Below are 24,818 nucleotides of genomic sequence, written 5' to 3'. Positions count from 1 at the left end.
TGATGGATGGTGCCGGAGCCGAGGCAGCGCAGGACGGGAACACTCACCCCGGACGCCCGGCAGCGCGGCGGGTAGGGGGCTGGAGCCGAGGTGCGACACTGGAGCCAAGACGTTGTCCGAGCGCTCCGAACATGCCGCATTGTTCTGACGTTTGCGGTCACCTTTTTTCCCCACAGGTTTTAAGGGTGGCGCCTCGTGCGGATTTCAGCTTTTTGAAGCTTCGTCCTCATCGTGCTGTATCGACACGCCTCATCTTTTCACTCTTTTTTTAATCATGCTTGGTCTCTCTGTCTCTCTTCATTAACGGTATATGGGGCTGATGACACTGCTTATAGGTCACTATGCACACATATTACATTTTATTTTAAAAAGGGCAAGCAAATGGCATCCCAGAGCTGTTCACTTGTACCCGTAACTTCAGTGACAAAATGTACATTGTATATGAATAAAATCAGCCAAATTATATCTGACCTGGGGAACAACGTCACAAACATCGGCCTTTTTTCACCCCCCCTGCTTGAGTCACACTCTCCGTCGGGGGGCGGGGGGGTTTGGAGACTCCATTCTGAAGGTTAGATGTCATTTGACAAGGTGCACGTCAAGTGTCACCCGTGTATACGTGCGCTGCTCCGGCCTTCCCGCCCCTCCGGTTAGCATTTGGCTGCTTTATCTGATGCCTCATTGGCTGCAGAGGTGCAAGTCTGGCTTCCTCCCAGATAGGTCGAAGGTTAACCTCGGGCAGTGTCAGCAGGGACGGTTGAGGGGCGAGGCCTCCTTCCCTTTTATGCTAAGCAACTCTCGCTAGCTGTTGACCTGCTTTATATAGCGAGGGCACGTTAAACTTGACAGTCGCCACCGCTGCCGATGGCTTTGTCTTTGTCTGTGATTATGGCCGTGCCAGAAATCTCACAGGAACAAACGGTCCAGATGGATCTTTGAGGCAGCTAATGTGCTTTTAAATGAGCTTCGCCATCTCTCTTTCACATTATTAAGAGCCGGTTGAATGGCGACAATGAATATTCGGATGGATCATTAGCGTTTTCAATAAAGCTTTGAAAACCATTTCCACAAAAATAATGTAACCAGACGTTAACTGTATTATCAAGCAACGGTTTTATTCTACACACTGCCAGGCCGTCACAATCTGCCAGCTTGAATATTTCATCAGAGAGAGAGGGGGACACTTTTTAATTCATGCTACACTGACCTTCGCTGGACCCTTCAAACTCGGCCAAACAGAGGAAACCCAGGCGGGCGCGACTGGACCCCCACACATGACGGCGCGGGACATCGCTTACTCACAAGCGAAGAGACAAACTTGGTAATGAGATTATTTTTGGGGCTCCTGCTCCAGTAATGCCCGTAATTACGTTAAAGGGCCTGCGCCGGCATCACGGCGAAACGGTATTAATACCCGCAATCATTTCGAGATCCGCGACGCGCGGCCGGGCGCTAATGCTTTGCATTTATGACCACAGGCTGTCCCCAGAGTGGAACCCGAGGCAAATATTGCCGTCCTGTTTGTCAGTGGTGGAGCTGAATTAATTTTGACTTTAGACTGAAGTGTGGCCTGTGTGGGCTGCGAAGAGCGGAGGCAGATGGATGCTTTTTATTCTCTTTTGTCCCCCCGCTTGGCTCGCTCTGTCGTGTAAAACCACAACGGCTGCCTTTGAGTGGACAGTGGAATTTGATTGTAGTTTGGGCGCACATTTCCTCACGTAAACCCTCCTATAGAGATACGCTGAGCCTGTTAATGGCGATGTAACGGGGGGGGGGGTCTGTTGGTGTGTAATTAACGTGTTGCCTCCGCCCGTGCGGATACGGACATTTAACAGGATTACGATGCCTTGTTCCTCCCTAAACACATGTGGCCTGTTGTGTCTTGCGTGCTAGTCTTGCGAGGACTGACAGCCACCCGCCACCCCGGTAGCCGCTCCCCCTTTCCTTTCTCACTCAGCGGCTCAAAATGGACACAGACCTCCACTCGCTTTTCCGGTCTTGCCGCGTCTGTAACTCAGACATCCGTGGTGTTGACACACTTTTCCTTGGAGTTGCCAACTGGACATTAATCTTCCAGCTCCGTAGCCTTTAGTTCCTCTCAGCGCCTCCTCCGTAACACCTGCATGGTGGTGGTTGTAGAAGCTTGGTGACCGTAATGTGTGACCTGAAGCCTGCACACCACCCATACCTTCAAACCTGCCTCTGGCCTGGGTGTTTTTAAAACCTTGTGGCTTCCGGGACTACGTAGCTCTACATGGTCTTTATGGGCTGTTTGACAGAACGAAGTCTTCGCTGATGTGCTGAAAACCCCCAGTTATGACACGATGCAGCACTGCACATGAGGTGGGGGTTTGCGGTGTTTGAGATTATGATGGTGATGTTAAGTTGTTCTTGGGATTTGGAGCCCTTCTGTGTTATCGTGTCCATGTCTCCGTTGTCTATACCCAGCCTGCTTAGCGAGCAAGAGGACCCATTGAGTGGGTAGCACACTATACAACACACACACACACACAGAACCCCATCTCCCAGCCCCCCCGTCACCCTTTTTTATTTTCCTTTTGTGCAGCCAGCTCTCTTTGAAGGCCCTGGCTAGCAGAAGAGAGAGGCAGAGCGAGGGGACTAAAGCCGTCAGTGAGAACATTAGCATGTCAAAAGCCCCTTGAATCAATAAAGGCCCTTTTCTCTCCATCCGCGCTGAGCGACGGCGACCCTCTCTGGCACTGCAGCGCCCGCCACATTGAGCTACACAGAGCCGAACCCGGCGCACCAACCATCAGCCCCGACAGACGTACTGTATGATGGAGGAGGGGCGATGGGATGGGGGTAATGGGGAGAGAGAGTGAAGGGAGTTTGAGGAGAGACGTGGAGAGAGAGGGGGGGAGAGTCGTGAATTGAAAATGAGAGAAAGGGGAACAAGGCCAGGGGGAGCAAATCGTTGAGAAGATAGAACCGGAAAGGTGCAGGTGGTGATGTAGCTACAGCTCGAAACACTGACAGAACTGCATCGTCAGCCGGCCCCCAGACATGGGGGTAGGTGAGACTGTTAACAAGATGTCTCCACGTCACATTTCTCCAACATGTCTTGACAGAAAGGGAGGGTAGAACTGGTGGACGCTGCAGACTCTCTAATGACCGACAAGTGCTGGGAGGAGAAGAACCCTCTCTTCTGGATGGTTACCACTGGCTCTCAAAAACCGAAAAAAAGTCAGACTGATGGCGTCAATCTGACTACAGAAGTTCAATAAAGTGCGTGTGCACTGATCCCCACTGATGGTCCATCCAGGGTTCAGGCAGGCGTTGCCTTTTCCCAGTCAGGAGATGGACATTTGTGATTTTATTGTGAAGTTATTTACTTATTAATGTAATTATTTAGAAGTGCCTGTGTTCTGAGACTGAGGGAGATAAAGGGCCCTGTTTAAAAGTGGCACTAGTAACGTTGCAGAGAGTCAAATCGTTGGTAAAAGTTTTAACCGAAGTAAACACGCACACAGATGCATGCTCACCACATATAGTCTTGCATGCATGCTGAAGACAATCGCCACACACTGCTTCAGCTATGCATTTTCACCTTCCACACATGACTTGAGATGCATGCAGACACACAGGCATGCACAGTTTAATCAGAGGGGAAACTGAGAGGAATGTGAGATGTTTGCCCCCCTGCCTCTCGCTTTGGCAGCTCAACGGCAGCTTCTCAGTGGAGACAAAGAGCTGCATATCTGACAGTGTTTACCTCCAGCCTCCTGCTGCTGGCCCGTCCTTCTGCCAGCTCCATCACTCCGGAGCAGGGAGGGGGTCTTCTGACTCTCCTGTAACCCACCGTGCCTCACCCCTTCCTGCACGCCGACATTCCTGGGCCAGAGCTAGATGGAGGTGGAGAATTTGTCCATCAATAATGAGAGTCCCTGGGCTGAGACCTGGGAGACAGATGTGTGTGTGTGTGTGTGTGTAGGAAGGCTCTACGGTTTATGGTTCCATAAAGAAAGTGTACTAGTATTTAAAAACGTGCCACACACTTTTCCCCCCCGCACATTTAAAACCATTAAACAGATGGTCAGACAGTAATCGCTCCCCTGTGAGATCCCATTTCATCTGATCCGCCGCTCATCTCTGGTTCAGGGTCACTTCTGCCCGCCATGCACCAGCCACAGACCCGTAACCTGACTAAAACCTTTCCAGGGACTCGCTAATTTCACAAGGCCTCTGACGACGGCAGGAGAGCAGAAATGCGTGGAGGGGGGGTGGGCTGAGTTAAGCTGACAGTAACCTGCACCCGTCACTGACGGATGGGTCTCCTAGGGGTCGGTGAGGGTAATCAATCTACGTGGGGCTGGCATGTTAGCATGCAGTGGATGAGCGTCAGCAGGCATTTGGCTCCTGTGAGCAGCACGAGGTCAGTGTGTGTGTGTGTGTGTGTGTGTGTGTGTGTGTGTGTGTGTTTGGAGCAGCTTGAGTCATCAGTACGCTCGCTCCTTCATCAGTCAAGCGCTCTGTAATTAATAAGCAGGTGAAGGGGGGGGGTCTGAATCGATGACTGCGTCGCCGGAGGGGTCGAGGCCAGACGATCCGTCTCCCGTCTGTTTCTTCTCTCTCTCCCCTCTCCTCCACTTTCTCACACTGTCACACTCAGGTGTGTGATCTTACCTGGGGCGCTGGCGTGAGTGAGTGGCGTGTTTGGAAATGTGTTTTAAATGATTGATCAGTTTAGGAAACACTTGCTGGCGGCTCTGTTTTCAGTAAAGCATTCTCTGCTTTTATGAATTTGACATGGACCGCTGTAAGATCTCTGGTGTGACCCAGTTTTCTGAGTGTGTGTGTGTGTGTGTGTGTGTGTGTGTGTGTGTGTGTGTGTGTGTGTGTGTGTGTGTGTGTGTGTGCGAGACAAAGGGAGTGAAGAAATGTGTAGCTGTGTATGTGTTTATAAAGGGGGGCGCCCTTTGTCACCCCTGTAAACTGAGAGTGGAGATAAAACTGGGACTGTCTCATAAAGGCGTTAGCTGCTAAGGCCTGATAAGACAGAGGTGCAGAGCTCACTCTCGCCACGGACCTCCACTTTCACTCCCATCAGACACGAGCCCCCCGCCCCGAAGCGGCTTTAATTTAACCCCCGACGCTCCCCCACACCCACTACCTGAGTTCCACTCGCACCGGTTATCTGTGTGTTCGTGGCAGGGAACAATATGTAGGTTAGAAGAGATAAGTGTAGAGTTTCCTCAGACCACCCAACAGCTGCCTTCATCCCTTTTCTCGTCTCTCCTCTTGTTCTCTCACTCATTCGCTCTCCCTATCTCTCCGTCGGCTGTTCTCATCCAGCCATGTCCACCCGCCCGCCATTCACCTCTCAGGAAGGTCGCGATAACGCGGGATGCAGAATTCTGCCTCTAAAAAGGGGGAGATGGAGGGGAGGATCTTTTTTTTTTATGTTTGTTTGTTTGTTGTGTGCCGGAAAGCAAAAAAAAAAAACACACTTTGATGTCACCCGCAAAGAGATTATCAAAGGTCCCCGCCTCTGCGCGTCTGGCCTGAACCCCGGCGGATTACACTGCTTTCACCCGAAGTCTCGTTTTCTTGGTACGAACACCGAACTCTTTATATTCTCTTAATGACATGTAGATATGCCTGCTGTCAGACTAGAGCGTGGCGACAGCAACCGTCTTGTCCTCAACCCCCACCCCTGAAAACAGGGGAGGAGGTGCCACCTTAGTCTTAAACCTTTTCAAAGCTCCCCTCTCATAATTAGAAATTGGCCTAGGACCTAGGAGGAGAAGGCGCTGACCCCCAAAATAAATGGGATCCTGGGGTGTAATTCCGTCTCTCTTTGGAAGAGACCCCCAAAAAGGACTCATCCCTTGATTCTCGCCCCGGTGTGGGACAATGAGTCAGTGATTATCTCATTCCCGGCCCTTTTATCTCTTCCTAGCCTCGGTTCATTCCCCGCTCCCCAGCGGTCAGTAAGAGGCCACAGGGCCAGTAGCAGGATTTAGGCAACTGGGTGCTATGTGTATTGACTTCTGTTGTTTTGCGGGGTGTTGAGGGGTTGATTGTCAGGGTGGGGGGTAATGAGGTCTGGACAGGGGGCAGCGGACAGCTGGCCAGTTCTTCAGGGTCCTCCGGTGAGCGAGGAGCCTTGTGCGGAGCAGGTGGATGGGCTTGGATGAGTCGATAGTGGAGGGAAACAGGAGAAGTGCATAGCAGAGTTTTTTTACTAATTAGTAAGGATGGGACAAAAATGCTTCCTTTGGTGATACATTACAAATATGCCATTTTACAGTGCTGAACTGAAGTTTAAAACAATGTTTTTAAAAAATCTAAACAAGTACAACAAATGTTTCTCTAATGTTCCAAAAAAGAAAAGGAGTGGCTCGTGATTTAAATCAGTGTTATAGGATCATATTGAGAAGCCAGTTATGACACAACGCAACACTGCACATGAAGTAATTACATGTCACACTCTGCAAGATGATGTGTACACACACGCTCACATGCTCCACCTCACAGCATCCTCACTCCCTTCCAAGCAGTCACTTCAATTAACCCTCTGCTGATGTCCAGTTAAAAAGATCTGGCCAAGATCACAAGGGCCTTTAATCTCTCATTCTACTCCCTTTACCCTCCAATGCACGGCCACAAAGCCTTCCGTCATCAAGAGGTCACGACCTCCAGCGTCCGCCTGAGAATCCTCTTGGCCTGTCCTCCTCTCTCCTCCTGCTGTTTCTTCATAGATGCTCCTTGTATGATGAACAAAAGGAAGTGGAAGGTGGCTTAATCCCCTTTTGAGAGGGGGCATCAGAGGCTTGCGTAAGACCTCATCTCAGATTGACTGAGCTGCTGGGGCTGATTGACCGTGATTGGCTCCCGGGAGGCAACTGATAGAGACGGAGGGAGAGAGATGGAGGGATAAGGGAAGGTGATGGGGCTTCAGATTGATCCAGCAGCTACCAGCCCGATGTGGCCTGGTTCTCGTTTAAAGAGAACGAACCAGAAAAAAAGTTAAAGGCTTCTCATTTGAATGCCTTGCTCTTTTTTTGGAGAGATCCAGTTTAACAGAATCATTGGCGAATCAGATGACGACAGATGGTCATTAAGGCCCTCACCAGATGAGGGGTTTTGATTGCATGCTGATGGATCTCTAAAAGCCTGTTGGTTTGTTTAATTTTTTTTTCTGCATCTCTTGCTAAAAGATGAATCTATATTGACTTAATGCCCCGTAGAGAATTCTGGCATGTTGAGGAAAGTGTCAGTAAAATGGAAAAAAAGAGCAAATGCGTGAGTCGATAATCCTGGAGATAAATGCCATAAATAGCGCAATGTTTCACTGCGTTTGTGTGCTCACACGCTATCACTGTTTGTGCTGGTATCGATGGCGTGGTAAAAGTCAATAAAGGACCTCAAAGCATTCCTTTGTTGCTCCACCACGAATATGGTGTGTGTGCGCGTGTGTGTGTTTAAGCTGCCGTTGTACAGCCAGACAGAAATACAGACATTACATTGACCAGACCAAAAAAGGACTGTAGGGCAAGAACTGTTACTGAAAGAAAGAAAGAAAGAAAGAAAGAAGGAAAGATGAGAGAAGAGGGAATCTGCCAGGGGATGTTTTGGCTGCTGGAATTAAAGACAGGGATGCATTCCTCTGGTATCACTTCCTTGCATAATTAGGGTGTCATAAAACCGAGTCTCATTCTGCCATTCTGCACCACTCCTCTATGTCTCCGTTCCTCTGGCCTGGAAACAGCGTCAAATGTCAGTTATGCAACCGATGTAGCTGTAGAAGGAACAGCAATGTAGCTTTTTACTGAGAACGTTCTGCGGCAATTAAAAATGGGTTCTAGTTTGTATTCTCAACGTGAAGGGTGTAGTAAGTAATCTGTCACTCTGTGTTCTTTTGAAGCATGCAAGGTCGGCTACTACAGAGCCCTCGCCACGGATGACAGCTGCTCCAAGTGTCCCCCGCACAGCTACTCCATGAGAGAAGGGTCCACTTCCTGCGCCTGTGACAAAGGCTATTTCCGCTCCGAAACCGACCCGGCTTCAATGCCGTGCACCCGTGAGTAGCGGCGCACCGACTCAGCGCCCCACATATCACCCATGCCAGCGACCAATAAATACTGCACGCTCAGTACAGATGTTTTGTCAGCCAATGCCAATAGACTGTTAGCGCTTAGCACAGCATTAATTAAGACTACACAGAATTGTATTGAAGAAAGGCAGTTCCAGTTGCCTCAGCGAATGCATATTAAATCTTCGAATAAATACGAAAAAGTAGGATTTCTCAATGATCTAAAATTTGAAATTTACATTAGTATTTATTTGCATTTTATTAACAATAAAATACAAAGTACAATTTTTGGTAAAGGCATACTTTTGAATGGTGCCCGAGAAATTATTATTCATTTTTTATTTAGCTTCCTTTACTATATAAGTAAAATTTGAAAATGATCATGTCAAATGAAATGAGGTCAGGATTCAGTATTTAAAAGCAATATTGAACCTTGATTAATAGTTCATAATTCATTTTTGATCTTTGACTACTCAATCATATACTCATTCAGCTGAATGATGCAATTAAGCGGTTACCATGGAAACTGAACACCTACCCCTCGCAGAGATTACAGTGAATTATGCCACAGTCAGGTTGGTGGTGGCCATTCTGTAGTTTGGTTCTGCAAAGAGTTGGTTAGACTCTCGAGCTAGCAGGAAGTGACATCACGCCTTGGCCATCTGCCTCACAGCGCACCTGGAGCTCCAAACCTCTAATAAAGCTGCCAGCCACGCATGACTGCTGTACAAAAATCGGCACGTTTAATAGACCTCTTGAGAAAAGCAAGCCTGGCTTACATCTTTACAAGAGACTTTTAAAAACTTTACAGCACATATAACTTAGTGTGATTTTTAAACCACTTGAAGATTTACTATTGAAGAATATTGAAGATTTATTTATTGCTGGAAACTCGAAAAGTTTACCGCCACAGAGTAAACTCCCATATGCCACCAGCCGGTGCTTTAAAGAGAGTTTTTGACCCTGACCAGCTCTTCCTTGAGGGCTGTTTACCTTGTGGTGTTGCATTGCGATCGATCGGAATCTGAATTTTTGGGATGTAAATAAGAGTGCGTGGGTGAGGAGAGTGGGATGGGAAGCAGAGGCAGTCAGGGTGAGCGTGTCTCTGCTGGAGGAGGGAGAGTGAGAGAGAGATGGGGTCAGAGGGCTGACAGGTACACGCCTGATGAAGGGAATGGGATGGATAACTATAATGCTATGTGTGATAAAGGAAACACGCGTATAAGTAGTGTAGTGTCACTTTGTCGCACTTTTTTTGTGCAAAATATCAGCATCATCAGGATTTACATGAATACTTAAAACAAGATTTGCTTGTTGTCCTGTATCAGGATTTTTAATTATATTTAAATTGGGAGGAGCCCAATTGATTGACAGCTTTCACGCACCCTACTTCCTCATTCTGGATGATAGAAACCCACGCTGTCAATAAGACACATGCACAAATCATCATTAAAGATCATGTTTTTTGTACGATTTTTTATGTAAATCCTGTATGTAAATTTACACTAGCGAGAGTTTCGTGAAATTAGTCCCCTTAAACTGTGCCTAATGACAGACACAAACACTCACACAGGTACACATCTCTCTGGAATTGCTGGCAAGTCTGTGATTGTGACTGCCTGGGATATGACAGAAAGGGAGACCTGCCTGACGAGCTCTTCTCATTTGCCAGTACAAAACAGACACTTGCAGCCATTCCCTCGCTCCCTCTCTCTGCTGCCCCCCTTTTGTCATCTTTCTCCGGTAAAAGAGTCCTTTCAGAGTCAGAACCCCAGAGTGGCGAAATTCCTCGCCGGCTCTCCGGAGCGTCACCCCGCTCTCACCTCGCGACATTGAAATGCGGCAGAGCTGACAGGCTTAATCGGCCGCTGTCAATCAAACCCAGTGGCCCACGTCTTCCTCCCGAAGTCCCAGAGTTCCACTGGGCAGGTGCGGCCTGGTGCTCACCGTCAAGCAAAAATGGTCAGAACTGAATGCTTACATAAAGCACCGATATTAATAAAAAAAAACAATAGATTTGTTAGGGTGAATTTGAGCATGACAGGTTGGAATTTTTCGTTGTTTACTGGACCTTTGAAACTGATCCGGCTTGATGGCGACCTTGTAAAAAAGCCTCCGTTCGCGTGCTCGTCTGCTAATTCACGTCGGCCCTCGTGCGATTAGCCCATAGCGCCTCTGCCAAACTAAGAGTGACACTGAGGGCAAACGAATTAGCATCCATGCGCTCATCATCAGTGAAGTCCTCAATTATGGAGAAGTAATCATCTCCTCCTCTCTCTCTCTCTCAGCATTCGTGTCGCCTCTCTAACTCAGAGCAAACATTGTTTGGTACATGCGGTGAAGGCTTGCCGTAAAGTTAATTATCCCTAAATTCAGCAGCGAACAGTTTCCGGAAACACCACAGAGGGAAAATAGCTGGAAAAAAAACAAAAAAAAAACCCCACGCGTCACCGCGCAGCGAAGCATCTGGGTGTGTTTGGATCTCCGCTGCGGTGCCGGTGAACATTAGGATGCGCGCAACGCACCCGCTCTTGGATCATAATGAAGAGGTTTCAGTCGGGCTTGTGTGTTTCATGCATAGAGAAAAGGCGGACACCAAAACGGCAGATGTGTCCTCAGCAATAGGTTACAACTTCACTAAAACATGAAGCATTTCAAAGGCGAGGGAGGAAGGAAAAAAGTCCACCAGAAACGTTTACAACGGTACTTGGTTTGGACGAAAGCACAAAGGCTTGGGTTAGCCTGGTTTTTCTGATGCAGTATCCACAGTCTCACTGCAGTCCCATTAGACGCCGTAAAATACGTCTCTCTTGACCTCTCGCCGGTTTATGGTCTTCTCATCCTCCCTGAAACAATTGGCTCGGCCTATAAAAACCTATTCCTGGCTCTTTTCACTCAGACAAAATTTGCATGGCACTGTCTTTACCTACTTTAGGCTCGCAGGTTTTACGGTTTTATCTGTATGTGCCATGAGAAATCTGGAACCAGCAAGAGAAACCAATTCCAACAAATGGGATGAAGAAATAATAAGTAACTATAGCAATACATATATATGCAGCTGATGTACAGTGCAGTTTAGCCTGTTCGGATTCGGTTCTGATCCATGAAGTTTATTATTAATCCTTTCTTAACTGGTAGAGAGCAGTTTTTGTCGGACTGTTGAGGTCAGGATCCATGGTTACACCTACATTTCTGATTTCAGGATTACTTTAACCAAATTTGAACGATGCATTGATGTTGATCTTTACCAGAACCCCCCACCGCACCTCAGAGCCTCATCTCCAACGTAAATGAGACATCAGTCAACCTGGAATGGTCAGCCCCCACCTCGTCCGGTGGCCGCGACGACCTGACCTACAACGTGGTATGCAAGCGATGCGGCCCAGACCCCCACCGATGCCAGCCATGCGGGAACGGCGTCCACTTCTCGCCACAGCAGCTGAGCCTGCGCTCCACCCGTGTCTCCATCAATGACCTGCAGGCCCACACCAACTACACCTTCGAGATCTGGGCCGTCAACGGCGTCTCAACCCAGAACCCCAGCCCAGAGCAGGCTGTCTCTGTCACGGTCACCACCAACCAGGCTGGTAGGTGACACGTGTGTTTTAAAAGTGTACTTTGTGATTATAAATGCCAGATGGTCGTCCCAGTGTCACCTGCTGATGCTGAAACCCTGGTTGGCGTGGTTAAGCATAATGGCTGCAGTTGAGGGATGGCGTTACACAGTCCGTTTTTGCACCGCATTTTAATTGCATCCAAAAAGCATATATGTGCCAACAGCCCGGCCATGTTTCTTTTCCTTTTAAACAGGCAACGCTTGCATGCAGGCATGTGTGTGGGTGTGTGTGAGCGAGTGTGCACTTCCCAGAGCAAACATTTGTTTGCATTAAGGGGTCTGTAAAGTTTTACAGGGTGTTTAATTTCACGTTGCTCAGGAAGTGAGAGACGGGAGGAGGGGGGGGGTTGAGTCTGACAGCGGGGGGGGGGTCTTTCTCTCACTTTGTCTATTTTGTCTAATATCATATTATTTTACAGTCTCAAAGCATTAAGATGCTATATTGATTTAACACGGGGAATGTTTATAAAAAAATGATGTTCATAAATTCTTGTTATGTTAAGCATCCATTTTATTTCTTGCCTTCTGTAATAAGTCCTCACTTCTTCATTCTGTCGGGTGTATTATTCCGCGCTTGCTCATCCTCGCATACTTGGGGAGTAGGTGGTCACCTGTATGCAGGGTTCTGGGGAGTGCCTGGGATCTTACTCTTTATGGCAGACAAGCTATTGCTTTTCTCCCATGAGCATGAAAATGGCCGACCTGAGCTCACCGCAGATACGGTGCTACACCGCTGATGAGGCCATATAGATAACAGATAAGAGGGGTTGTTTTTGTGTGTGTGTGAGATGACTGTATCACTGTGCCCGTGTAATAAAGAGGAATGAGGGATTCGTGTTCTGTTTTCCAAAGAGTGTAATTATGGGACTAATGTAGGCCAGAAGCCCCATGAATCAGCCTTTTGTTAGCGAGCCTAAAGCTACATTGATCAGATGTCATTGTAATCACTTTGCTTCATTGATGGTTAATCCACCCAGGCTCTACAGATGCAATAAGCAGCCTAACTTCTTCACTTAACTTTCCCAAAGGACAAGAACAGCGTTGAAAATGAAACATTCTTTTTTGCCTGATTGAGTCCACTTGTTTGTCTTTCTCTGTAATATGACCAGAAACAAAACGGAAATGTGCCGCAGGCCCTCTGAACAATACTTACTCCTCCACCTCTCCCCCGTCCTTTTTTCTCCAGCTCCCTCTCAGGTTACCTCCATCCAGGCCAAGGACATCACCAGGCATGCTGTGTCTCTGGCCTGGCAGCAGCCTGAGCGACCTAACGGGGTCATCCTGGAATATGAAGTCAAGTACTACGAGAAGGTGAGCAGCCTGTTGGGAAATGTAGTCAGAATGGACAGTGAGTGATATGAAACAGGGCAGTCTTGAGGTGGGTGGGGTGGGGAGGTGAGTGGGGTTCTCTCATTGCCTGGCTACCGAAGCCTGGTTTGGTGATTACAGAACAGGAACGGTCACATTCCTGCCTCACACGCTAGGATTTGTACGTCAGGCTGCGTAGAATCCCACTCTCAAGGTTGGCCATAAAACCACATTCTATTGCCATAGTAGTGGGAGTGGTCTGTATTAACAATAACCTGCATTAATCTGTTGCGAATTCAGTTACGCACGCACTCTTGTAGCACGGTGAAGCACCGTGAAGCACTGTGAACCAAACGGCTTGCTTGTTTTTTTTTTTTATCTTTATTGGAATGCATTCAAGTCCTATTCCGAGATCTGAGTTCATCTTCTCTCTAAATGGAGTGGCTTAACTGTAAATAGTTGCACTATCAGAATAATTCTTGTGTATCGTGTAAAACCGAACACAGCACATCTAAAAGAAGAACGTGCGCCTCTTGCCCACTCAGGATCAGAACGAGAGAAGTTACCGGATAATGAAGACATCATCCCGCAGCGCTGACATTAAGGGCCTGAGTCCCCTCACGTCCTATGTCTTCCACGTACGCGCCCGCACGGCTGCTGGCTACGGCGAATTCAGCATCCCCTTCGAGTTCATGACCACTTCAGGTACGCCCTTCAACCTTTCAACTTTGTGATTCCTTGTTTGCATGTCCCATCACACGACTGTGGCATTACATTTCAGGGTGTATCTGACAAAGATGACCGTCAGGGGCCATGCTGGTGTAATTACATCCCTTTGTTGGTCGAGGACATAAAGCAGCCTCTTGTTTTATGGCTGTTTCAGCGGACGCTATGAAATGGGCCAAATGTTAGGAAGCTGGCTGCAGCCCTCTCTGCGACACGGAGGGAGGGCAGCTCGAGTGCCGAAGCCTCTCCAGCTCTGCAAACATCCTCAAACATGATTAAAATGGAGAGAGCTGCCTCTTTGGCTGCCGCTGCCTCAGGAATGCGCTGATCAGAGAGCATTAATTGATGAACAGAGACCCTCCTCGCAGCTTGTTTTTTAAGCAATTTGCAGTACATGCAAATATTTAAAGCATGTTAAGATGAGGCCAAGTTTTGCACAATAATTTTCGAATCCTCCTCACTTTCAGTGCAAAATAAGCAGTAGTTACAGGGAAAGTCCCCCAGTAGTCCCCCAGTAGGGTTAAGTGTCTTGCTCAGGGACACAATGGTAGTAAGTAGGATTTGAACCTGCGTCTTGTGGTTAATAGGCAAGTGTATATACAAGGTATAACAAGGTACTTTAGCTAAGTTAAATTAGCATTTTATTTTTAGTGGGGGCCTAGCGGTTAAGGAAGTGGCCCCATAATCCGAAGATTGCCGGTTCAAATCCCGATCCGCCGAGGTGCCACTAAGGTGCCACCGAGCAAAGCACCGTCCCTACACACTGCTCCCCAGGCGCCTGTCATGGCTGCCCACTGCTCACCAAGGGTGATGGTTAAAAGCAGAGGACACATTTTGTTTCACAATGACAATTACTTCACTTTCATTTTTTCACTTTTATTCAAATGTATACAAATGTGTTACTAATTGGGGCTGAGAACATAGAACCCATGAATTGCAATTGGAATAAAACCTAGAGACAAATTATCTATTTTTTTTTTTTTTAGTTCCCTCCCCACTCATTGGCGACGGTGCGAACTCCACTGTGCTGCTTGTGTCTGTCATCGGGAGCGTCATCCTGCTGCTCATCTTCATCGCGGTCTTCATCATCAGTCGCAGGTAAGGTCCTAATTTTACCCTTCTCCCCCTTCCTCATCCTCCCCTTCCTCATTTCATCCCACAGTTTTCCTCCCACAGGGTTATTTTTTTTTTACTTGCCTCCCTCTCTCTCCAACAGCAGATCTCTCTCCTGCCTCAGATCTCTTTCTCAGGCCTGGCCTCCCTCCCCCTCTGCTGCTTGTGTTTTGACAGGACGGTGGCAGAGCAGGGTGATTAGAAACCCAGGCTGCGCTGCGGCAGGTCTCTCCAGAGTGTGTCCGAGTCTGCAGGGAATGTGTGTTAGGAAAAGAAAAACTCCTTGTAGACACATTTGGCGCTGTGGCTACATAGTATGTGAAACTTTGTGGACTGTATGCTCACATGTGTGTGTGAGAGTGTCTTCTTGACAGATGGTGTGTTTGTGTACATGCTTCTGAGAGTGTTGGTGTGTGAGCAGCTTTCATCTTCCCTCCGGCAGGACAACATTATTTCTGCTGCTTCCACTACCCCAAATATGTCATAAATCCTTCTTCGTGCATTCAGCTTCCTGCCAGCGATCATTGCTTATCATCGAGGTGTTTAAATCTCTCCCTCGGAGAAGATCTGTCGAGCGGTAAACACCGTCATTTCAGCCATTGTTTGGCTGGCCGAGGCAAGCCTCCCACTCTCGGGCCAGAGCGCATTGTAGCATTATCGGGGTGATAAGCATCACTCTGGCCTCCCTCTGGCCCTCAGGAACCGTTCCCTCACAGTCCGCCTGAAAATAACATTCAGGCCCTAATGAATAGGCTCCATTGTTTTGCTTAAGCACCCGTTAAGCACTTCCTTCACGCAGCTCCTGAGACAGGGTGTGTGTGTGTGTGTGTGTGTGTTTTTCAGCATGGTGGGTGCTCAAGACAGTGTTGAGAGTCCACTAAATGCTCCTCTCACCCTTGCCTCGAAATCATCTTCCCTGGGGGGGAGCACTGATGGGTGATAGTCTTTAAGAATGGTGGGCAGTGTCTCAGTGTGTGGAGGGGAGGGGGGCTTCTTCCAAAGTGTCACTCGACCACTCTGATAACACACCTGATAATCCCACTCATTCCTAAAATGCTGCCAGGGGTCTTTGTGGGCAACAACAGTGCCACTGTATCCACTTCCTCTCCTTAGCCCCGCCCCCTCCACTCTCCAGCAGGTAAATTTAATTAAAGGGACGCTGGTGCGCTCAAGCGTTGAAGCTACCTGTGGCTATCCACCACCAACTCCTCCCACCTCAGCCTTCTCCACCTTTACCCGGTCACCCTCCCCCTTCCTCTCAGGAGGTTCCCGTCATCGCTGGAGTGCAGTGTTGAAAACATTCCTCCAAGGCTCGTTTTTTCTTCTATTTCTCACAGGTCCCTCTGGCACAGGTGACCTTATACCCCCGCTATTGCCAAGCCCAAACTCTGCTAATGGAGCCCCACCCCCCAGTCCATTACTGCCACAAAGATATTGAGTTACAGTACTGCTGATGTACACTCAAAATAATAATCATGCGCTGTAGAAAATGACTCTACAACAAAATTAACAGCATTAAACGGTCCTCGCTCCACCCATGTGGCTGCACTGTTATCACCCCTTCCCATCCCACAATCCTTTGTTCGTTTGTTCTGTTTGGCCCAGGGGGTCAGGAGGTGATAGAATTGTAAGCCAGTGTGTATGGGCAGGGCTTGGGCTCTTGTAATAGTGTGTAGGTGAGATAGGGAGTAAAACAGGATGGAGGGGGGCGAGTCTGGCTGTTTTGGGGTAAGCAGATATCTCGCCTCCTTCCTGGGGTGTGTTGTCTAGCCTCTTGCTCCTCTCTTTCAACATGCCTTTTTCCCCCCTGTTCTTTCAGCCATGTTGTAATGAAAGGAGGTGAGACTGGTGGCTAGGCCCACACCCTCTCTTTGCCATGATTACTGGGAGTCCGGGGGGGGTGAACGTGCTGTAATTTTACAGCCCCTCCCAGGGGGAGAAACAGGTAGAGGAGGCACAGAGAGAACACGCACACTTACACACACATTCTCTACTGACCAACCACAGAGTGCCTCTGTGCCATCAGAGAGAAAAGCAGAGCTTTTCAAATGTTTACTCTGAGCCATCTGCTCTTTTCTGTACTATCTCTGGTTAAAAGACCCATGATGCCTTGCTTGTTCCAAAAAAGAAAGAAATAAATAAGACAAACAAACATTTTCTTTGTTGTTCCATCCACAGGAGAGGAAAATACAGCAAAGCCAAGCAGGAGTCTGATGAGGAGAAACATCTCCACCCAGGTAGGGTTTGTGTACCCCCCCAACTGTGCTTAAAAAAAAAGAAGTATTAGAAACACAAATATAGACTGTGAGCAGTTGAAAGAGTTCTGTTTGGAACCGAGGACGGACAGAAGCCAAGCGGATGACAGCAGAATGAGAAACAGATGTTGTGTATTCATCATGGTGTCCCTCTATATGCTGCCTCTCTTCCCTGCTTGCTCCATGACCCGCTCTTTTGTCCTCCCTCCACCATGCAGGAGTTCGGATATACGTGGACCCCTTCACCTACGAAGATCCTAACCAGGCTGTCCGCGAATTTGCCAAGGAGATCGATGCATCCTGCATTAAGATAGAAAAAGTCATTGGAATCGGTGAGAGGGCCCTTCTTTTACCACATAAACTTATTTTAAACATTAAATGAAAATGTACATAGGAACAGGCAAATTATGATTAGAAGTAGCGGTATTCGGTAGTATGTAGCATAAATTAGTATAAATAGTAGTATTATACTTGGATTAAACTGTTACAAGCACAACAATCCAGAACATGCACGGCCTGATCATCATGCATCAGTTTATAAGGGACGCTTGTAAATCCTCGTCTGCAGGAGAGTTTGGGGAGGTGTGCAGCGGAAGACTCAAGATGCCGGGCAAGCGGGAGATCTGTGTGGCAATCAAGACGCTGAAGGCGGGGTACACAGACAAGCAGAGGCGGGACTTTCTGAGCGAGGCTAGCATCATGGGCCAGTTCGACCACCCAAACATCATCCGCCTGGAGGGTGTGGTCACTAAATGTGAGTTTAAGGATTACAGGGGAAAAAAAAGATATTTGGTTTTAATATGTATTTAAGTGAGAAGAAGATCTCTAGCCTTAGTGGGCATGGTGCTTAAGGGCTGTGGAGGCGCTTAAGCATTACAAAGATGTAACACGTACTCTATGACAGGAGTAGTCATCCTTATGAATGTATAGTCCCTCAGGTCCTAGCCGTTGTCTACGTACAGGAAATCATTGGAGCTTGTGTGTTTTTAGTTGAGATAAGCACTTGGAGCAGGACCCGTCCCCTAGAGGGTCTTAAATTCTTGACCACTCAACTTCCCACTCCATATAAACCGTCCTGGCTCACTGAGGCAAGATGACATGATACAGAGGCCCCGCAAATTGATGAGAATCGAATAGGTCTTTAATAATGATGGTGGACCGGCGCCAGGGGAAAAATTGGCTGGTCAGCAAATGTGACATGCAGACTTTTTAAGTTCCACTTACTGATTGGGGACAGGAATCCATTTATCTTGCATTGAAATGTGGAATTAAGTCAAACGAATCATTCAAGCAGACAGATAAATAAGAAATGAAATAAATAAAGATCCTGAGTGCAGCTGTGTCCCGTCTTCAACCTTTCACTTCCATTTTAATCCCCCCTCTCTTCTGGCAGCAGAGCTACAGGCGCTCAGCAATAATCTGCAGAAGCTGACTTCAGCCTGAGTGTCGGCATTTCTCTCCCTCCATCGCTCTCCCTGACGGCTCACTCACAGTCAGACGTTGAGGAAGACACCAGAGGAGGGGAACGGTTTTTGGGGGTCAGGGGCAGGAGAGCTTATGTGTCAGGGGGTCATCAGGAGACAGTCGGCAGTGCAGAGAAGCAGACAGCCAATGGGACACCGCAGCAAACCTCTCCTTTTGGCCTGGAATGATACATGAGCCCTGACATGGCCGGGCAGATGAGTTTCAGAGAACAAGTCAGCCCCTCCCCATCTGAAAATGCCAAAAGCACACCAACAATGGTGGCGTCTTTCAGTTCTCCTGGGCTGTGGATGATCATGCGTTTAATTAGGCGTCCCAGTCTAGTCTTATTAATAGTGGCGCTGTTGTCCCTGGTGCTTTGGTGAAGTCCCTTCAAACCGTCTTTGCGAAAAACAGACAATTGCTGACTCTTCTCTGTGCTCTATCTCCCAAGTAAGGCCAATTAAATGTGTTAAATTACTAATGGTGTTGAAAGTGTCCTAAATAAATAAAGACAAAGTGCCCCGAGCCTCAGGAAGAATGAAGTGTGGGGGAACAAAGAGAAACAGCGGCCATTTTTTCAGTCCCCAGAGGGGAAAAAGTTGAGTGAGCGGCATCGTGGGTACAGTCTTTAATGCGCTGCAGCTAAATGGAAGATTGCATTTGCATAATGAAGCCACCGCTCGAACGCTGAAATAATTCGTTGGAGATGGAGGAGTGTGTGTATGCGTGTCACATTGTTAAACTCTCTCACCCACATCCCTCCCCTCACCACCAAATGGCCCGGCGTTGCCATAGCACTGCCTTGTCGTCGCGGTGACTGGCAGGTAATTCTGGAATTCAGTCCATGATCGCCCGAAGCAATGGATGCATTCAGTAAACAAACACAGTAAAAAAAAAAAAAAAAAACATGCAAATAAGATGGAGGACAGGAAGGGAGGGTAAGTGTGAGAAAAGAGGGGGTGTTGTCGGGCCTGATTGGGAAACTGTCAGTCAAGCATGCTGAGGTGTGCAAAGAAAAACCCCAGTCTCCGGACGCCGGCGGATCCGGGGTGCTGACGAGCGCCGTTCCTCTCGTTTCGTCACGGGGCAATTAGCACACTTTCACCGGCGGCGCGCCAGGGCGCAAACAGAAATAATAACCCTTCATTTTCTGTGCATCCCTCTGCGTCTTCATTTCCCTGCCTCCGTTTTGACACCTGAGGGACTAACTGGGGGGGGGGGGGGGTTCGGTGTCGGTGAGCTTCCACAGCTGCCCCACGGAGGCTAAATCTCCAAGCCGCGTGATGCAGAGGAAAGAGAGCGCTGCTTGCACCCGGTCAAACGCGTACATCCCTTAGTGGGCGATTTGTTGGCCAAGTCCTTTCCTCAAGGCCCAGGCGTCATGAAACGAGAATGAAATAAAAAAATAAAACCAACTCTTTGGTTAGTGTTTGGATTTTATTAATACAGGTTTTTTTTTTTTTTTTTTTTTCTTCCTCTGCAGGCAAGCCGGTGATGATTATTACAGAGTACATGGAGAACGGATCCCTCGATGCCTTCCTCAGGGTGAGCCAGGAGTCGCGCTCCCATTCAGATTCTATCTTAAACGTTACCATTTTTAAAGCTAAAAATAACAACGCTTTCCGACTCTGGTTTCTGACCTGGCAGAAGAATGACGGCCGCTTCACGGTCATCCAGCTGGTTGGCATCTTGCGCGGCATCGCCTCGGGCATGAAGTACCTTTCGGACATGAGCTACGTTCATAGGGACCTGGCGGCGAGGAACATTCTGGTCAACAGTAACCTTGTGTGCAAAGTGTCAGACTTCGGAATGTCACGTGTGTTGGAGGACGACCCCGAGGCCGCCTACACGACGCGGGTGAGTTATTATCCCGGAACGTGCCTCAAACCACAGATTGTTCAAAGTGCTTGTCATCTGGAAGCCAGAGCTTAGTTTGGAGTTGATGACTAACAGTCAGTCGCTGTACTGACAGTTAACAGGAGGGTGCTGAGCTCTGGCTTTCATCATGCACTTGTCGGTGTTCTTCGTTCTTGTGGTGTGTTGTCTCATTGTTGTGGCACTAACCCGAACCAAGGTTCATCCGTGTGTGTGTGTGTGTGGATGATTAACCCAAATGTGTGTGTCTGTTGTGTCTTTCGAAAGGAAATAACAGGAACCTATCAATCACAGGGAGGAAAGATTCCAATTCGTTGGACCGCCCCTGAGGCGATAACGTACAGGAAGTTCACCTCGGCCTCCGATGTCTGGAGCTATGGTATTGTCATGTGGGAAGTGATGTCATATGGAGAGAGGCCGTACTGGGATATGAGTAACCAGGATGTAAGTTTGTCCTGTTAAACTCCTTATCTTGTTCTGGATGTAGGGTCTCACTCTTGAGAGTTACCAGCCTTTGAAGAACCCAAACTGATGTTGCTTCTTGTTTCTCTTTCCCTATCAATCTTGTCATCACATCCTCTGTCTTCATCTCTCTTGTTGAACATCCTGTCATTTCACTCTATCTCGTTGTGTTCATGACTGCATCTCACATATGATCTTTGCATTCATCTCATTCTTTTGTGCCCTTTTATACCCACAATCTCTCTCCTCCTCTCAGGTGATTAAAGCGATTGAGGAGGGTTATCGGTTGCCCCCTCCCATGGATTGCCCAGTGTCCCTGCACCAGCTCATGCTGGACTGCTGGCAGAAGGAACGTGGCGAGAGGCCGAAATTCAGCCAGATTGTAAACATGCTGGACAAGCTCATCCGCAACCCAAACAGTCTGAAGAGAACCGGAGGAGAGGCCAATCGGTGAGATCCTGGCCCCACTCCTCATTTTCCCCCCTTCAGGGACATGTTTCACGTGTAACTACATTTCTGCACAGCAGTTTCAGTTTAAGTCCACCAAAATACTAGCTGTCATCCTTTTTGTTGGACGTTACCAGACATAATTATACAGTTCTGACATTAGCCAAAAATGTTCTGTGCCTTCAGTATGTGCATGGTATTTAGCTCCTGCCAACATGACAAAAGTCTGGAGTTGCAACCTTACAAAGTGAGCCGTGTGCTGCAATCCGGCAATGGTTAACTGTGACCATGAATCTGAAGTTTAATCTCTTATATAAGCTATTTGTTCCTCAGTCAGATATAAATACCAACAAAGGAACAATCCTTCTAAAGACTCCGTTTTCCCTTCCTCTTCCTGTCTCTATGCAGACCCAACACCACCCTGCTGGAACCCAGCAGTCCCGAGTTCTCCTCCACCTTGGGCTCCGTGGCCGACTGGCTGCAGGCCATCAACATGGAGCGTTACCGTGACAACTTCACCGCCGCCGGCTACACCACCCCAGAGGCTGTGGTGCACATGACTCAGGAGTGAGTGTTCGGTGTGTCTGTGTCACACTAAGCGGTTGTGTTAAATAGAGTCGCTTGAGTTGTATGGATATTTCTTTGTCGTCACTGACTCATCTTTCCGCTTGTTCACGTTAACAGGGACATGGCCAGGATAGGGATTTCCTCCGTCGCACATCAAGACAAGATCCTCACAAGTGCACAGGGAATATTGTCCCAGATGCAGCAGATACAAGACCGAATGGTTCCAGTCTGAGACCCCACAAAACAAAAAATAATAATAATAAACTTAAAATATTTTTTCTTTTTTTTTTTTTTTAACATTTTCTTTTTTTTTTAAAGAAATCCATTTACCTCATCCATGCACTTTAAATTAAAATGAATTTTTGAGAGAAAAAAAAAATCAGCTGAAAAGAGAAGAGTGTAAAAGCAAAACGCAGCACTTTTGTCATTCTACGCCGTCCCAGCCCTTCGTTGAGAAGATGCTCCGCCATGTTGCAACGTACTGGAAAATGTTGTCTTGAAGGCTAAACTGGCGTGCCTTCAGTATTTTTTTTTTTAATGTATGTATGTGCCCATGGTGTATAAATGTAGAAATGTTTCTTTGGGATTTTTATGTTGATTTTTCCGCTCCCAGTGCCATTTTAAGACTTTTTAGCTGAGTCAGTTCACCTGGCACTTAACAGCTATGTTAGAAAATGGCCGCCCCTGAGATGTAAAGATTTTTTCCCCCCTCTTTTCGTCCTTAACACCCCTCTTTCTTGGCTCCGGCCACAGACACGCTGTGGAGAGGGGTTTATCTGTGGCCCATTTTGGGAAGGAGCGTCTCTCTGCTCTCTGGTCCAGACTTGGACGGCCTCCAGTCGCCCCCTCCTCCCTGAAGTCCCTCTGAAATGGAATATCTGTCTCCACTCTGCAATACGCAAAAGTGCTCCATTTGGCGTGGAACCCGCTCACACCGTTTGGAATAGAAACCGTTGTTTGAGTTTACATCTCTCTCCTTCGTCTCCCTGCACACCCTCCTGTCCCCGTGAACTTCTGTCCCCATGAGTCTTCCTCTCTTACTGGAGGTCTCCGGCAGCCTGCAGAAATGAACACATGCCTCACTCATGGAAGCTCCATCAGTGCTCAGCTAAGGTAAGCATTGTGTGGCCTAGAATTTTTTCTCCTGTTACCAAGAGACAAACGACTTCTTGAGCTCAGTGGAATAAGAAAAAAATGTAAATGAAATATAATATATGTGTGTAATATGTGTGTAATATTTTCTATACAAAAAGAACTTGCAAAAATATCCTGATTGGCTGTAAATAATAAAGAGGATAAATGAATTTGTGCAGGTGCTAATATGTGGATTAAAGATTTTTTTATTTTTTCCCCCACAGTGCCATCTCAGTGCATTCGCACCCAGTGGAGCTCTATTCCTGCATCATCGTCCTCCTAGACGCACATCTCCAACCCTTTCTCCTCTGCAAAACTGGGGCAAAGATGCATTTCCTGGGATATCCCAGCCAATGGCAGAAATCCTCCTGGCCACAAGAACAGGGACAATAAACAGTCTGAGGAGTGCCTAAGAGCCCTTCACTTGTCTCCTGCAAGAGCCTGTCAATGATTAGAGTAATGCGCCTTTTTTCTTTTCTTTCTCAAAGCTGCACAGCGTAGTTGTGCACGCTTGTGACAGAACATCTTCAAACTGCTTGTGCTTTCTACAGCCTTTGCTCTACATGAACGACGACAGATTGCTTTGAGAAACATAAGTGTTTATTCGTAATTGCATAAAAATGGATGTTGCAGCAGCTTGGCTGGTTGTGTGGTGCTGACCTCCCCTCTTCGCTTCATCACCACCTTCAGTGGTGCTTCCAGGACAACAAAGGATTACTTTAAATGACACCGAAACCTTTTCCAGCATCTGGAGTCTTGACCAGGCACAGAATGTCATGGAGGTGAATGTTGGTTCTTCAAGCATTTGCAAAAGGACTATGAATCAAGGCACATGTGTACTTAAAATCTGCTCAATACAGGAATGTTATTTTATTCTCCAAAAAGGGATTAACCATTAGACTTTTTATTTCTCTCTCGCTCGCTCTTCTGTATTTCACATTAAACGCAGCCTGTCTTATCTGAAACATTTCTTGTGCTCAGCTGAGGGCCTCTGTGTCTTGGCCTCTTGTCAGTGTTTGGGATTTAGGCTTTTCAGGACCTGTTTGGAATATGCAAGGACAGCAAGCACAGGATGAATGGACATAGAATGTATTGTGCCAAGCTTCTTAATGTAGATTATTTTTGGAGAATCACACTAACAACCATTCGTTTATCTCTCAGTTGACCTAGACATTGAAATTAACATTGTGTTTACTTGTTGTGTCTATACTTTTTTTTTTTTTTTAATGAATTTAGGTACATGAAACATGTCATTTATTTATGGTCCTTTTTTATCTAGTTTGTAAATTGTAAAATAGAAATATGAGTAAAATAAATGATTGCCAAGTGCATTGTAATTAATGTCTAAGCACATTTATGTCAGTGCCACTATGTTCTATTTATTGGCCCGAGAAGACAGAAAGAATAACTTGTGTATCGATTTTTATGTTCTGCTGAAAGTTTATTGAAGCCCTTCCATGCACAGCAAATGGACCTAAGGGTTTTAATCAGATTAAGCTGAAGTTTCTGGACTGATAGGGCAGTCCACTGATTTATGCTGCCTGTCCTGCTCAGCATTAAGCCTGACATCACCGTAATCAGAGAAAGAGTGACGCTGTTCTTAGATGAGCCACTCATACAGCATGGATCAAACATGAGAAGGAGCGATGTACCAGTACAGGTAGCACAACCATTATCTAGGCACAACCACTAGGCATCATAGCCAATATAATGCTATGAGGTTGTTTATGGCTGTTTTAACAATATAGACAAAAACTGGGCTGTCAAAATTAACAAGTTAATTACTTAATTTATA

The 24,818-nt window shown here is 47.3% G+C and overlaps 1 protein-coding gene across 3 annotated transcripts in view; it reads left to right on the top strand.

Annotated features, from left to right (window-relative positions):
- epha4a (eph receptor A4a) overlaps positions 1-24,238 on the top strand; it is a 32,633-nt gene extending 8,395 nt beyond the window's left edge. The window contains exons 4-18 of one of the 3 annotated variants that reach the window (XM_028975453.1): positions 7,889-8,044; positions 11,308-11,643; positions 12,859-12,983; positions 13,526-13,685; positions 14,693-14,804; positions 16,998-17,056; positions 17,293-17,406; positions 17,643-17,828; positions 20,022-20,083; positions 20,186-20,395; positions 20,708-20,857; positions 21,132-21,325; positions 21,731-21,889; positions 22,007-23,002; positions 23,248-24,238. In XM_028975453.1, the coding sequence (XP_028831286.1) occupies positions 7,889-8,044; positions 11,308-11,643; positions 12,859-12,983; positions 13,526-13,685; positions 14,693-14,804; positions 16,998-17,056; positions 17,293-17,406; positions 17,643-17,828; positions 20,022-20,083; positions 20,186-20,395; positions 20,708-20,857; positions 21,132-21,325; positions 21,731-21,889; positions 22,007-22,121 (2,138 nt within the window). In that variant the 3' untranslated portion in view covers positions 22,122-23,002; positions 23,248-24,238. Of the gene's footprint in view, positions 1-7,888; positions 8,045-11,307; positions 11,644-12,858; positions 12,984-13,525; positions 13,686-14,692; positions 14,805-16,997; positions 17,057-17,292; positions 17,407-17,642; positions 17,829-20,021; positions 20,084-20,185; positions 20,396-20,680; positions 20,858-21,131; positions 21,326-21,730; positions 21,894-22,006; positions 23,003-23,247 lie in introns of those variants that run through there. The other 2 variants (XM_028975452.1, XM_028975454.1) reach the window with 2 other exon arrangements.
- Positions 24,239-24,818: the final 580 nt, after the last annotated feature.

The sequence above is a fragment of the Denticeps clupeoides genome, chromosome 4 (genome assembly GCF_900700375.1).
Source record: "Denticeps clupeoides chromosome 4, fDenClu1.1, whole genome shotgun sequence".
Classification (NCBI taxonomy): domain Eukaryota; kingdom Metazoa; phylum Chordata; class Actinopteri; order Clupeiformes; family Denticipitidae; genus Denticeps; species Denticeps clupeoides.
The sequence above is the reverse complement of the archived record's forward strand: the minus strand, read 5'-3'. Positions and strand labels throughout refer to the sequence as shown.